Source organism: Capricornis sumatraensis, chromosome 10, assembly GCF_032405125.1.
Source record: "Capricornis sumatraensis isolate serow.1 chromosome 10, serow.2, whole genome shotgun sequence".
NCBI lineage: Eukaryota > Metazoa > Chordata > Mammalia > Artiodactyla > Bovidae > Capricornis > Capricornis sumatraensis.
The window spans coordinates 81,634,948-81,651,009 of record NC_091078.1 but is presented as its reverse complement, the minus strand read 5'-3'; the positions used below and the strand labels follow the sequence as shown (position 1 = coordinate 81,651,009).

The 16,062-nt window shown below is 39.1% G+C and overlaps 1 protein-coding gene across 5 annotated transcripts in view; it reads right to left on the bottom strand.

The window, feature by feature from the left end:
* The window catches only part of MAGI1 (membrane associated guanylate kinase, WW and PDZ domain containing 1), a 645,224-nt gene that overhangs the window by 82,946 nt on the left and 546,216 nt on the right, over positions 1-16,062 (bottom strand). For all 5 annotated transcript variants that reach the window (XM_068982973.1, XM_068982975.1, XM_068982976.1 and 2 more), the window contains 4 exons: positions 11,693-11,775; positions 7,717-7,752; positions 2,198-2,255; positions 286-395 (listed from right to left, as the gene is read on the bottom strand). In XM_068982973.1, the coding sequence (XP_068839074.1) occupies positions 286-395; positions 2,198-2,255; positions 7,717-7,752; positions 11,693-11,775 (287 nt within the window). The remainder of the gene's footprint in view (positions 1-285; positions 396-2,197; positions 2,256-7,716; positions 7,753-11,692; positions 11,776-16,062) is intronic.

The window sequence follows — 16,062 nt, the reverse complement described above, 5'->3', positions numbered from 1 at the left end:
GGGGCAAGGGAATTCTGTCACCATCAGAAATGTTCTCCAATCTAACAGCCCCTTTCTAAATCAGAGTGGAGATTGGGTGCTTTTAAACGGGGCCCCCCACTTTAGCTGTCTGGGTTCGGGGTGTGGACTCTAGCAGAGGTTCTGCATCACTCCCCACGCTTCCAGGACATTGAGTTCCTAGCACCACACAGGACATGAGCCTCGCGGCCACTTCTGACCACATGGGGGTGTCAGTGCCCAGGCTTTGCCTGGAGCTCCTGGCCCACAGATAGAGGGAAAGCCAACCTTCTGGCTGCTGTTGCTGTTGCTGTTGTTGCTGCTGCTGCTGCTCCAGCTGCTTCTTCCGTTTGGCTTCTAGGACTGGGTTCTCATATTGTGTCTTCCTGTTGATGTGGCTGAAGCAGAAGGCACATTGCACTCAGTTAGGAAACATGTTGTCCCACAAGCAAAACGCCAATCAGGCCAAGTTCCCTTGATTGGACCTGAGTAAGGCAGGTGGTTGAGCATTTTGTGTCAAAAAGCACAGTTAGGAAGATACAACAAAAACAAAAATGAATGGTTTCCACATACTGACTGCTTCTCTGTACCAAGTATTGTAAAACCAGTTTTACACGTGATTTATTTTAAAAATCTTCAGTAAATGCCAAGATGAAGGTCCTATTTTTATTGTTATTTTGTGGATAAGGAAAGTAAGTTTCTGAGCAGTTAAGTACCAGCTGACCTAACAAAACAGCTAGTCAGCACTAAGGCGGCTTCAAGCTTAGCATGGCCAGCTTTCAAGCCCCAGGACTGTAAGCACTGACTCTCCCAAATGTCCAAAGAATCACGTGACAAAGAATGTTTCTTTAATTCAACAAGAAGTCAGTTAACAGAATTATTTTTAAATGGAGCTGAAAGTGGAGATGTGGTGTTGTCTGTAACACGTAGTGCCAAAAACTGTGTGTAACTTTCTACAGTTCATGGAACCATAAGCACCCTGACCCCCAAAGATCAAGTTAAAAGAAGGACTCTACCAACATCTGTCAACTATTTTGATCAATAAGCATGGAGTCAGGATTCAAAGTATAAGCCCTAGGCAAAAAGATTCCAAATGCAGCTAACCTAAGCAAATGTGATGTGTTCAAAGCGACAAAGACCCAGATACTTCAGATGGCTCCAAAACGAATAAGGCCAAGGAAACATAATTACACACACATACATGTACAAATATATATATGAGTCCAAAGCATTTTTTTTTTCCCCATTCTTATTCAGTGTATGTACATGTAATGTAGGCTTCCCATTTGGCTCAGCAGTAAAGAATTCGTCTGCCAATGCAGGAGACCTGGGCTTGATCCCTGGGTCAGAAAGATCCCCTAGAGAAGGACATGGCAACCCACACCACTATTCTTGCCTGGGAAATCCCATGGACAGAGGAGCCTGGCAGGCTACAGTCCATGTGGACACAAAAGAGTCAGACACAACTGAGAAGCTAAACAACAATTGCGATATATGTACATGTATATATACACATATTACATCAACACACACAGATACAAGCCTACACATATTCTTTTTTACTTCATCAAAATCATATTTCATGAGAAGTTTAGAAATATTCCTACTCTATGATTATTTAGAACTCAAAATAATTTTCAAGTCAGGCTTTAGTTTTTAACGGTTTCCCTGGAGGCTCAGCTGCTAAAGAATCCACCTACAATGCGGGAGACCTGGGTTCAGTCCCTGGGTTGGGAAGATCCCCTGGAGAAGGAAACGGCCATCTTCTGGTACTGGAGAATTTAGAAAGTTTAAATGAATAAGTAATCACTGAGAATCTCAGACCTGAGCAGGGCAAAACAATTGGCAAAACTGATGCTCTTCCTGAAGATAAACAACTCATACTCATATGGCCTATTGAGCTTTTTACATTCATTCAAATAATACCTATTATTAAGTACTTGCCACAGACCAGGACTATGTTTGGCTCTAGCAATACTGTAGTAAACAGAAGACATGTGGCCTTCAGGGGTTTTATTATATATCATCATCAGATTTGCTGAATATGTTCTTATTCATTAAACTATTTTTCATTATAAAATTAATATAATGTTACTATTACTACTTGTTTTTACCTTATCACAATGGCAAATTCTATTCAGCATAAATGTACATAATTACAGAAGAATGCAAACTAAAATGTGTCTTAATAGGCACTTACTCTACATAGTAGATACCATAGACAGGGTCTTCAATCTTTTCCCAACCAGCAGGCAGTTCTGAAAAATAAAAGGACATTCAGAGCAAGAAGAAGATATTCCTGAAGAGCCTAGAGATTTTCAACAACTGATTTAGGCCAAAAAAATTAAAAAAGAAGAAAAAAAAAAGAGTCATAAAAATACTGTCTAAAGTCCAATTAAAGTCCAAATAAAAATACTGTCCAAAGTCCAATTAAAAAGTGAGCATTATTTTATCAGTGTTTTCCTACACAAAGAGCAATTCTTTACTGATATTTTGTATAAGCAAATGAAACAATATAATGCAGTCTTAGGTGCCTTCATTCTAAATCAACTATTAAATTAGATTTTAATGAAAATATATTTAAATTTTGCCTTGAATGCCTGGTCCCCATCCTAAATATCTGCAGTGGTCTCATTCTATTGCTAGACTGCCTTACCACACAAGCAAAAATGGATGAAAAAAAACGTTCTTTTTCATTTCCAATGTAAGTCCCATTTTTGCTCTCCCTAGAATACTTAAAATTTACATCTAATTTTCTCCTCGTTCCTAATCAAAATGCTATCAAGTAAATAAAAATGCCCACCTGGAGTTGAGTTCTTGAGTTGTACACACCTATCACTCAACTGGCTACATCTGGACAGGCCCAAATCTTCACCAGGCTGTGCCTATGAAAGCAGAAACATCGGTCCTGCTCTCCAAAAACTCTCCACATAACTGGGTATACTTCATTCCTTTAAATGGTGGTGGTAAAACGGCACTGGGGAATATACATGCCTTTTGGAAAACTCATCTGTGCTCTACTGAACTTCACTTCATAAAGTTTCATATCAAAAGGTGCAACTTCGTTTAACGAGGTAACAGAGGGTTCTGTCATAACAAGTGCTTATTTCTAAAAGTCCACTGCGTCAGATAACTCGGTGAAAGAGCAACTACGTTGTGTTTTGTGTCACTAAACAATTCTTCAGGCAGAGCTGCAATTCTCAACTTAATTTCAAAGCCACTCTGCTCTGTGTGTAGTTAAGGCAAGGTGGTGTAACACTGTACTCCAAAGCGAACCTTTATTCCTAGAAGGACACGTTAAGACTGGCTTGAACTGAACATTACACTTGACTGAAAAGCAAGACTTTTTTTAAAAAAATCAATGATTTTGTGGTCACCATTTGAAAATCGTGCCCATTTCATCATAAGACACAAACAGTTCTACACTAAAATGGAGTCATGTGCACACACATACACGCACGCACAGACACAGATGCACAGACACACACACACAGGCTAATTACTCAAAGTTTACATTTTGCTCAGATTTGGCTGCACATCAAGAGACATTAATTTTATGGGTTTTATTCCACATGTTGTTTGTTTGCAAACAGAGACATGTTTTCCCCTCCCCTCTTCTTCATGGGCATGGGGAACACTTAGCAGGTTTTAAAGAAGTCTTTGAATACTGGGAGACATAGCTACTAAAATGCAAGGCAGGTCCAATGTGCAGATGTTGACACAACTTGGCTTTTTTATACGCAATGTCTTGTGAACTGATGCAAATCAAATGCCTGGGAAGTGGTTTCCCCTTACAATGCTGGAAATTACCATTTAAATGAAAACGAACCAGGAAAAATATTTCCAAAGAGCTGGGAAATCTGAAGATTAGAAAAATGCAAAGTGGTGCCCAGGCATATGTTTGTGCTGGCACAGGGCAGAAGAGTGAGTGGTATTAGGGGACTGCACCTTGTTTAATGAATCAAACTTCTTTTCAAATTCGGCAACCTTAATATATGACCTAGGGACGTCCCTGGCAGTCCAGTGGTTAAGACTTTGTCTTCCAGTGCCCAGGGTCCAAGTTCTATCCCTGGTGGTTGGGGAGCTAAGATCCCACAAGCCTCTCAGCCAAAAAACCAACATATAAAAAAGAGAAGCAATATTGTAACAAATTCAAGAAAGACTCTTTTTAAAAAAGTGGTCTACATTTGAAAGAAAAAAAACAAACATATATGGCCTGATCATCTTTGGCTAACATAGGGAAAAAAACTAAGAATTCGATTCATTCCATTACTGGTCAAACATTTGTTGAGCGCCTGAGGGCGTGCTAGACACCAAGGACACAAAGATAATTACAAGGGCACCGTTTGGGCAGACAATTCAAATATGGCACAGTGAGTGCTTTAATGGAGGTCCAAGAGGGCTTCAAGAAAAGAAGCCACCTTTGACTTAGCCATGTTACCTACTCGACAACTTACATACTAGGGTTGAGACACGACGTTGGTCAACTGGTATTTCTGGACATTTGCTCTTCTGGGACAGATTAACAAACTCCAGAAATGGTCCAGTTTTTTAAGATAAAGCTCATTTAACATTGAAAAGATAGATCTCTCACTTCCAATGTGGTGATTAACTTAATAATAGGCATTCATTTCTGAAAGCTTAAAATAGAAATTGGTCATCGATTTAAAAACAGAGGGTGTTTGTCTTGCAGTGTGCCATTTGGTCCTAAAAAATTGAAAATGGGAGAAAATACTGAAGCCTAGAAAATGATGACATTAAAAATTTTTTCTTACTCTAAAGATACTTAAGAGAGCCACGCCCTCATGTGTAACAACTGTCAGACCTCAGACCAGTCTGGACAATATGTCACTGAGACGGAAGGTGGTGAAGACCTAAGGTATGAACCTTAGCCATACTCTTTTCTATCTGCCTCGTGTTCAGCTACTTACTAATATCTTGAAACCACACCTTTCCCCTAGATTTACCTCGAAGGTCATATGTAGATTAAGTAAGGTTTGAAAACCTTTTACATAGCACCTGGCACCTAAGCTTAGCTAATGGCAATTGTAAGAAAGCCCAAAAGGAGCAGGACAGATCCACACAGCCTGTTAGCTTGCTGTTCCTACCACTAAACAATTTACACTGTACTAATCAATCATCACCATGGAGCGAATATGGAGCCGACAAATGTTCCCAGAGTTTTGTCAACACACAGATTAAAAGTCATGTTCACAAACAGAGATAAATTTCTAAACTGTGATTCAGTGTTGGCTGGGAGGGGACCTCATTTCTCTGTCTCTGCCTCCTAATTGGCTGCAGCACATGAATACTCTGTAATTCAAAAAGAAGCTTCTTCAAGTGCTTTTTGATTCTGGGGAGTTTACTGCAGAAGATGTGATAAATTCTACAAACCCAAAGTGCATAACGGCGCTACCCATTTAGCACGAACAACAGAGCTCAGAAATGACAACTCTGTAAGCAAATGATCTGGGTCCAACACCCAAGCCCACCACCCCTAGTTCTCAGAGGCAGATTATAGGGAGGGTGTCCTCATCACATCTAGAATCATATTTTTCAATGAAAACCTTGACAGTTGCTATTGTCTGAAATTAGGATCCTCTTATTAAGAAAATGGGCAGTGAGCCTGTCAAAAGAATCTGAAATGAATGCAAGGAAAAAGTGTGTGTGTGTATACACACCACTCTTTATACAGAGGACACATACAGACAAAAACCAGGGGGTCCTATCTCTACCCACAAGGACACATTTGAGCCAACTCTGTAGTATACATGTCGCTCTCCTGTCCCATATTAAACACAAAAAGTATCACAAGGAAGAACCAAAATGTCCAACAGGGAAGAACTGGTTAATAAATCAGAAAATTGGCAAAAACAATATGTGATCACAGGGACAAATATATATTAAGATACAGTATCATTAAGTCTTCTCTTAAGCCCCATGGGAGCTCGTCGTACAGGTTAGGAACAGGAAGCTAAGAGAAGGTGAATGACTTCCCCAAGGTCAGAAGAGTCAGTAAGTGAGAGCCCAGAAATGAACCAATCAATGTGCCTTGACCCCAGAAACAGCTTCTGCTTTACCAAACCATCTCCCAGAACTGCGGCTCTGAACATGAAAAGGGATACTATGCAGCCAGGAAAACTTACTTTGCAGAGTTTAACAGCACAGGAATGTTTCCACAATGTTACAGGTACACCAAAAAAGAGGACAATTGATTTTTCCCTAAAAATTTCAACATTCAAGCTTCCATAGAAGCAAATAGGCTGTGCCCCTGTGCACAATGGAATTATCTCACATGGTGTTGGGCACTCACACACATCGGTCAGGTGGCCAGGGGCTACCGTCCATGGAGTTGCAAAGAGTCAGACACGCCTGAGCACACGGAGCAGTTTAAATGGGTTCCACAAAGGACTGAGGCACTCATTTTTCATCTGGAAAACCTAGTTCTGTCTTTTGCAACAATCATTAATATCACTAGATTAATATATTTTTTAATTTACAAAATGAGTTTCAAATTGTTCTATTACACAGGCTGAGTATCAAATCATTCCTAACACAATGACAACTTACTGTATGTCTTTAAAAATATATCTTTCAACAGTTATTGACCACTGTTGACATATCCACCAATAACAACAGGATATGTTCCAAACATTAACAAAAATAGAGCAAGATTCTATCATACCCTGAGCCAACCATGATAAATCATCTTTATTTAGATAATAAAAAATCAAACTGAACAAAACCCAATAATCTGTATTAAATATTTATATTATCAGTTTTTAAGGCAAACTTAAAAATGCTAGTCTGATTGAATAATCTCAGGACAGTTCTATTCATAGTAATGTTAAATAATCTTGTTTTAAAAATATATTATTGTCAATTTTCAATCAGCCAAGGCTCTCAAGTGCAATTTAGCCAAAACTTGTGCTTTCCCATCTACCGTTTCATACATGCATCAAATGGAAAGCAAACTAATTTTAATACTGTTCAAAGATGAACATTAAACATTTAACTGACCAGGGAACATAATTCATTATGCTCCAACAGCAAGGATAAAAGAGTCTGGTATTATCAGCTAATGTAAATTATTCCCAAACTGCAAGAACTCAGAGTAGTCAAGACTTGATTTCTACTGACATACACATTCGAAGGAAAATAACACAGAAACCGGCCTCTGGTTTTCAAGCCATTCACTACAGTTACAAACTCAACAAGTAGCCTGTGACTAACAATCTAATACTGGGACTTAGCAACCATTCAGTTTATCAGTGGAATTGTTGTACCGCTGTTACTCTCCCTAAGATCTTTCAATTAGTCTGGTAGATTTTTGTTTGTTTTGCTTTTCTATATTCCCCATGGAGAAAACCACTCATACCAAATAAAGAATTGAGACTGAGATAGACTATGAGAGAGTTCAGGGGACATGGCAACCATCTATCCCTCAGTTTTTTCTTAATCCTTAATTTACGAGAGTACTGACCTGCTAACTCTCATTCTAGCCCCAATTCCCTCAGATATTTTCTTTGTAGACACATTTATTACAACTCTGTATGATGTCTGCAGTCAGACACATAGGTTGTATATGACTGACCTTTTGTGGCTAAGCCGGAATGAAAATCGTAATTGAAGAAGTGCAAACTAAAGAAACAGAGGGATTAAGCAAGTCACTGGAAACCGAAGCACCCAGAGCAAGTCATGCAGGCTGGGAGAGTTTACCTAGTTCACTGTCCAGCTCCTCCGTATGGATCCCTTCTTCTCCAAAGGAATAGCAGGAATGAGACAGAAAAGAGAGAAAGAAAAATTCAGACACCAGCACCAAGGAAAGAAACGCCCTTCAAGAAAAACAGCAAACACATCACTTCATTTTGTCCTTACCTGCATTGTGGCTATTTCATTGGCTTGGCTACTCAACTCGAGACCTCAGTGTAAATCACAAAATGGGAAGAGCTGATATTGGCAACATAATTACATGGCTCATTTCCTTGCGTGTCAAAATAAGGTTTGATTGGTTGTAAAAGATGACAAACACCTTTGCGGTTTTTGGTGTTCTTACGTGGGAAGTCACTTATCACAGACCTTATTTCAAGCAAACAAAGCTGCTAGACCTTTCAATATGAGTCCTTTTAATCCTTCTATGATCCTCTAATCTGCAAGGCAATTATACTCACAATTAAAAATGTACTTAACCTATAAGTAATACTGCTGCCTGAAAAACAGAAGGTGAGGTCAAACTGAGAACAAAGATTCTAAGATAAGCTATACTTTGTCTTTCAAAAGGAGTTAGAAAAATGAAATATGTCAGGATGATGTACATCGGGGGTTGGGGAGGTGAGGCTTGAAAGCTGCTCTGAAAGGACGATTGGGAAGCAGAGTTTACTTTGCGTAAGATTTCTAAGTCAAGCAGCTCAGAAATATTAGAATGAAAATGTTCTCTGTAATTTCAGTAAGCAAAACAGGTCAAGATCCTTTCCACTCCTGACTACCTCTTGCTGTCAGTAAAACATTTTGTGATGACTGCAAAGAGAATATAGGACACCATACAACAAGCCACTTACTTCATACACAGCTATGGTTGTCCCCTCCACCATAAGCTGAACAAGCACAGGGGGCAAGTCCACTTTCACTACTGCCGCGCTCAGTGCCCGTGGGAGCTCTGGATACGTAACAGGCACCAAATATTTCTCAAAGGGATGAATAAATAAACGAACCAACCACTGACTTTAGTCACCAACTGCCAACAATAAGGTAACAAGGTTGACACTGGCACTGTTCCCTAAGAAGGGAATCTTATTTACATAAAATCGTTCATGAAAATGCCCATTAGGATATTATTTAAAATATCTTTGGGGGCACTCATTCATTCCCTTAAAGTTCTTTAATGAGATTTACTATGTGCAAGCCCCTGAGCTGTCATCTGAACGTTACGTAAAATTTAATGAGAAGACTTAGAGTGAAAAATGGCTAGAATTCAAGCTTGGCTGGAGTGGGGTTCTTGTTTATTGTGTTCAGTGATACAATTGACATTCCCAGAATGCACCTGACAGACAAAAAGCATTCAACAATTATTTGTGGAATGTAAGAGCATTCTAAGAAGGGAGAACTGCACATCTAACTATCACAGCGCAGGAACTCAGTGAGGACTGGGGGTGATGGACAGAAGGTGCGATGGAACTAGTCAGACAAGCTCAGAGGCTGAACCACAGAGAACTTGGAAAGACAAGCTTTGAACCCGGCATTCACTGAACAGACCAGAGAGCTACAATATTAAACAGGGCTTGAGGCAGTGGTGATAACGCAAATACATTTTCACAGGCTGCTCTGAATACAGTGCAAGAACGAGAGTGGGCAAGAGTGTGGGTGGGAGCTCAGCACGACCTTGACCTTGACTAGGATGGTATACGTGGTGGGGAAAATGGAGAATGAATTCTAGAGACATCTGGGAGGCAAGGTGAGCTCAGCTGGTAGTACTGACAGCGAAAACTTTTAGAAGAGCAGATTTGGGTTGATGGGAATCATTAGTTGGGTTTTAATCAAAATGAATCTGAATTCTCTTTAGGACAAAAAGCATTATTAAATAATACTGGCCCGGAGTTCACGAGCAAGGGAGAAATCTAAAGAACTACTAAAACACAGAATATACATTGACTATCAAAATCCCAAATTAGTTTCTGCTTTTTTGAGACAGGAAAAAGAAAACAACATTCTCTACAATAATGTTATACTGTTACATTCAACATGCATATGACCTACAGAGAGCAGAAAGAAACACAGTGTTGTAAAAGAAGAGTGTGATTCTTCTCTGTGACCTGATATAAACAGCACAAGACAGTCTTGGGGTAATTGGCAGGAGAAAAGGCAGATATGGGAATGGATACTTGCCACTGGGGTAGAATCTGCTTGTATATGCTTAAACCATTTGTGGGTTTACAGGCACATGGACATACATATAGTCTCTACCAGAAAAAGAACATATGAATTCTAATGATGAAGCGACAATCACTAAGTGAACTGCACTGGATATGAATACATACTTGTTTCAAAGGGAATAATGTTCACACCAGTGACATGAACTCTAAGAATTAAAAATTATTAGAATGGCTAAAAAGAAAATTCAGTAATTATATCAACACTTTCACTCCATTTTTCTCAGTAAAAGCTACTGGAGTCTTCTATTATCTATCAAATTATACTAACAGGCATTTTCATACATTTCCAGTATAATTATAATGGATAGTGAAACTGAAGATCTGATGGTAATAAGAGGGCTTAAAACAGCTTCAGAATCTCAGACATCAAATGAAGATTACATTCTGTTCCAAGAAGTTTTATGGTTGGATGTATTTTATGTTCTTATCTTTGAAAACTGGTCACTTCTGTATCACATGTTAAAGAGAATATGTGAATGATCATGATAGCCCATTATCCTTAAGCATGCAAAATAATGCATTTGCCCATGCCTGTTCCTTTTCTTCTTTACAACTAAGCAATCAAAATAAAATGAGTCTCTCAGTTATGCCTCCTCAGTCAGAAGGATTTGTATTTCCACTTGAAGTTACTTAGATAAACCTGAACACACAATTCTATGTTCATTTCATGCAATCTTACAATCCACATATATCCTGTAGTTTAAAGCTTTCACAGGATCATACTTTACTGGCTTATATTTTCAAACAAACATCAAGTTTATACAGACAATAATTGTGTCCCATAGAATAAATTAATAAAGTTTCACTAACTTACAGTAAAATGTATATCCAATAATTATACTACTAATTCAAATGCCAAGAAAGAACGATGAGTAGTAAAGCAAGCCATTTTCCTTTTAATTTGTCCATGTCAAAAAGCAATTTTGGTAAAACTTAGGACAAATCAAAAGGGAACACTTGTTCAACCTTAATTTCTTCTTCACTTTTGCAAAAGTAACTAGAAATTCCAAAGCTTTGAATTAGACTTTATTGACAGCTGAACCTTTTTTCTTTAAATTAACAGGAAGAGTGGGGCAAAGGGTAACACCTCAGCCTCTTTATTGGAAGAGTGTACTTTCTCATATTTAGGATACACTCTAAGTCACACAGAGATTCCCAAACATAATAAGATCTGCTTTCTTAATGCTAAACCTGGAGAAATACTCAAATTATGAAGCATGAACACTTCAAGAAAAGTTTCTAATATTTTTTTCTCTAATGCTGTCACAATATATGATTATGGTTCAGCAGGTAAGTGACCAAAGCATTTTTGGTTTCTAAATTCGTAGAGACTTTCTAGAGTTTTCTCCAAGTTCCTGAAGGGCTTAGGTTGCATCCACATCTGAATCCTTCCTGACTGGGCTGCAGTTCGGTTTCTAATAGAGAGCTGAGTATGTCTTTATGTTTAAACAAACTGTTCTTCTAAAACAATTTTACAGATTTCTCTCCTGCTTTTGGAAACCATAATGCACTTAATAGAAACTGGATTACCTTTCAAAAACTCTTTGTTAGAAACCTGGCTGACCTTGCTACAACTCTTTAAACTTCGCATGTGGGACTTTCCTGGCAGTTAAGATTCTGCATTTCCACTGCAAGGGGCACAGGTTCAATCTGGTTGGTGAACTAAGATCCCACATGCCACATGGTACACCAAAACAAGAAAAAATAAAATAAAATTTGCATGTGTGAACAAGCCCACTTAAACCCAGACTTTCTTAGCCCCTTACCATCATCTTCACACTCCTCCAGAGGCTTCTGCTGCTTGTTCAGGCACCGAGGGTCTAACCAAGATGTTGTTTTTGTGTTGTGGCTGAAATTCAGAAACAAGAAATATGTTTGAAAGGGTGGGGGTGGGAGGGCCAGGAATGGAAAAGCTCAATGACAAAAGATTTAAACAGTCTTGAATATTTACTCTTCACTAAAGCAAAGATATTGTCTAACAGTCAACTGAGGGCAAAAGAGAGCTCTGGAACAAGGAGAAGCTTGGAGAGGCTGGACATGAAATTCTATTTCCTTCAGGAGGGTCGAGCTCAACTGGAGATGAAGTGTTTCAATAGACACCGTTGCCCTTCGATCAAGAGAGAAATGATAGGCAAAATGACTGGGCTGATTGACCTGAAGCAGATCTGGGACAAAATTCTGCTTGAGCAACCAGTCCATTCTATGCAAACTAAATAAGAGGATCAAAGAGCTACAAGCCCAACAGTTCAAGCTGCAAACCAAAAATGAAACACAGAAAAAAATTTTTTCCACAAGTGTAGATAGTGAAGTCTTAAGTTTAAGTTGTACTAATAAATATGTTGAAAAAATTGTCACAGTTTTTAATTCTAGATTCAAATCTTATTAATTGATGGGAAAAACTTAAGGCTTAAGGGAAAAACAGAATATGCAAAAGCCTACAAACATTGTCTAAAATGTGTTCAAATAAAATAAAACAAATGAAAGGTAATACAGTTACAAGTATCTCAACCAACAATACTTACTTGTCTATGCAGAACTATCCTAATCTAATCTATCCTAATTTTGCCAGTCATGCATGCTTTTGCAGGCATGTTAAGAATTTGGGGGTTTTATCCTTAGCACAAGGAGAACTTTCCGAAGGTTTTAAGCACCAGTATAGCTGGGGGTGGAAGGTGGGGAGTGGAGAAGAAACTGGAGGGTATATTTGGGAAGGGTATGTGGACAATATACAAGACTAGCGTTCAGAACAGTTTGGACATGGAGATGAAGGAAGAGAAATGACTGGCCCAGAGAAACAGGGTATAACCCAGGGCCTGACTGAGATGCCTGCAGGAAAGACTGGGCAGAAACAGAGCTCTTGTGAGATGGCGTCCAATCAGCAAAGAAAGCTGAGGGGGAAGAGACAGGGAGCTGGGGGACCATCAGGAAGTTACTATATTTATCATGAAGCAGGACCTATAGAATAACCAAAAGCCCAATTAAAACTATCTTAACCTGCTTTGTCATTTACATATAGATTACTTTTATATTAAATTTACTTAATCCTTACCAAGAACCCTATGAGAGAAGTATCATTAGTATCAAAATGATGACTCCCTATTTTGCACGGAGAAAACTGAGGACAGAGATGTGAAGAACCCTGAAAAGGACACCCTGCTGACACACAGAATCAAATCCAAGGAGTCCCACTAGAAACCATGGCTGTGCTATTCTCACAAATAAGAGACCAAAAGTGGAGAATGATGGGGGGGTGGGGGCGGGACATTGGGTGTGATATTTTTAAAAAAACACTGTATCTCAAGATAATTGTAGATTCACATGCAGCTGTAAGAATGAACAAAGAGAGATCCTACATTCACCTTACCAAGATACCACCAAAGGTAACATCTTGTGGAACTATAGTACAAAGTCACAACTGGGATACTGACGGCCAAACAGTCAATATATGGAAGGCTTCCATCATCACAGGATCCCTCATGTCGCCCCTTGATAGCCACACTCGGTTCCCTTCCAACCCTTACCTACAAAGAAAACCACTGTTAATCCCTGGCAACTGCTAATCTGTTCTCCATTTCCATACATCGTCATATCAAAATGTTATATAAATGAAATCATATGGTATGCAATCTTCGGGGATTTGCATTTTTCATTCAGCATAACTCTCCTCAAGATTGTTGCATACATCAATAATTGTTTTTATTGTCAGTGATTATTTCGTGGCATGAATGTACTACAGTTTAACCAGTAAAGGACACCTGGGTGGCTTCTAGCTTTGGGTTATTTAGAAGAAAACTTATTATAAACAGGCTTCCCTGGTGGCTCAGCTAATAAAGAATCCACCTGCAATGTGGGAGACCTGGGTTTGACCCCTGGTTGGGAAGATCCCCTGGAGAAGGGAATGACATCCATTGGATCATAGAAAAAGCAAGCGAATTTCAGAAAAACATCTACTTCTGCTTCACTGACTATGCTAAAGCCTTTGACTGTGTGGATCACAACAAACTGCAGAAAATTCTTAAATAGATGGGATTACCAGACCACCTGACCTGCATCCTGAGAAATCTGTATGCAGGTCAAGAAGCAACAATCAGAACTGGACATGGAACAATGGACTGGTTCCAAAGTGGGAAAGGAGTAAGGCAAGGCTATATACTGTCACCTTGCTTATTTAACTTATTTGCAGAGAACATCATGCGAAATGCTGGGCTGGATGAAGCACAAGCTGGAATCAAGATTGATGGGAAAAATATCAATAACCTCAGATATGCAAATGATGCCACCCTTACGGCAGAAAGCAATGAGGAACTAAAGAGCCTCTTGGTGAAGGTGAAACAGGAGAGAGAAAAAGCTGGCTTAAAGCTCAACATGCCAAAAAACTAAGATCATGGCATGAGGTCCCATCACTTCATGGCAAATAGATGCAGAAACAATGGAAACAGTGAGAGACTTTATTTTCTTGGGTTCCAAAATCACAGAAGAGAGTAACTGCAGCTATGAAATTAAAAGACATTTGCTCCTTGAAAGAAAAGCTATGACTAACCTAGACAGCATATTAAAAAGCAGGGACATTACTTTACTGACAAAGGTTCATTTAGTCAAAGCTATCGTTTTTCCAGTAATCATGTATGGATTTGTGAGTTGGACCATAAAGAAAGCTGAGCACCAAAGAATTGATGCTTTTGAACTGTGGTGTAGGAGAAGACTCTTGAACTGCAAAGAGATCAAACTAGTCAATTCTAAAGGAAATCAGTCCTGAGTATTCATTGGAAGGACTGATACCGAAGCTCCAATACTTTGGCCACCTGATGTGAAGAACTGACTCACTGGAAAAGACCCTGTTGCTGGGAAAGACTGAAGGCAGGAGGAGAAGGGACAACAGAGGATAAGATGGTTGGATGGCATCACCGACTCGATGGACATGAGTTTGAGCAAGCACCAGGAGCTGGTGATGGACAGGGTGTGTTATATGCAGTTCATGGGGTTGCAAAGAGTCAGACACAACTGAGTGACTGAACTGACTACTATAAACATTTATGTACAAGCTTTTATGTGAATGTAAGTGTTCACTTGAGCTTCCTAGATGGCTCAGTGATAAAGAATCTGCCTGTCAATGTAGGAGACATGGGTGTGATCTCTAGGTTGGAAAGATCCCCCCAAGAAGGATATGGCCAACCCACTCCAGTACTCATACCTGGAAAATCTCACAGACAGAGGAGCCTGGCAGGGTACAGTTCATGGGGTTATAAGAGTCTGACACAACTTAGTGACTAAACAACCACAACAAAGTATTCTCTTCTCTGGACAAATGTGCAATGGCTGGGTTCTATGGTAATTGAAATGTTTAGTTTAAAAAAATGCCAAACTGCTTTTTGGAATACCACAGAATTTTACATACCCACCAGCAATGTGTTAGTGATATAGCTTCTCTTCATCTTTACCACCATTTAGTGTTTTTTAGTTCATTCTCTAATTGGATTTTTTTTTTCTTTCTTTTTACTGTTGAGTTTTGAGAGTGGCTCAGATGGTAAGAGCGTCTGCCTACAATTCGGGAAACCTGGGTTCGATCTCTGGGTCAGGAAGATCCCCTGGAGAAGGATATGGCAACCCACTTGAGTACTCTTGCCTGGAAAATCCCATGGACGGAGAAGCCTAGTAGGCTACAATCCATGGGGTCACAAAGAATCGGACACAACTGAGTGACTTCAATTTTACATATTCTAGATACCAGTCCATTTTGAGATACAAGCTTTATAAATACTTTTTCCCTATGTATAGGCTGTCCTTTCATTTACTTACCAGTCTTTGCAAAGTGAAATTTTTTTTCATTTTGATAAAGCTGTGTTGACCAATTATTCCTTTTAGGATTATGCTTTTGATGTCAAGTCTGAGAGCCCTTTGCCTATTACTAGGTCTCAAAGAATTTCTATTCCCCCCCCCCCTAAAAATTCTATTACTTTACATTTTATACTTTATGATGATTTGAGTTTTGTTTTTTTTTAATAAGGCAAGAGGTTTAGTTTCAGGTTAATTTATTTGCCTTTGTCTATAGCCCTGCTTACAGTTACTATCTTATTGAAAAGGTTACCTTCCGTGCATTGAACTGCTTTTGCATTCTCTATTGAAAATCGGCTGGACA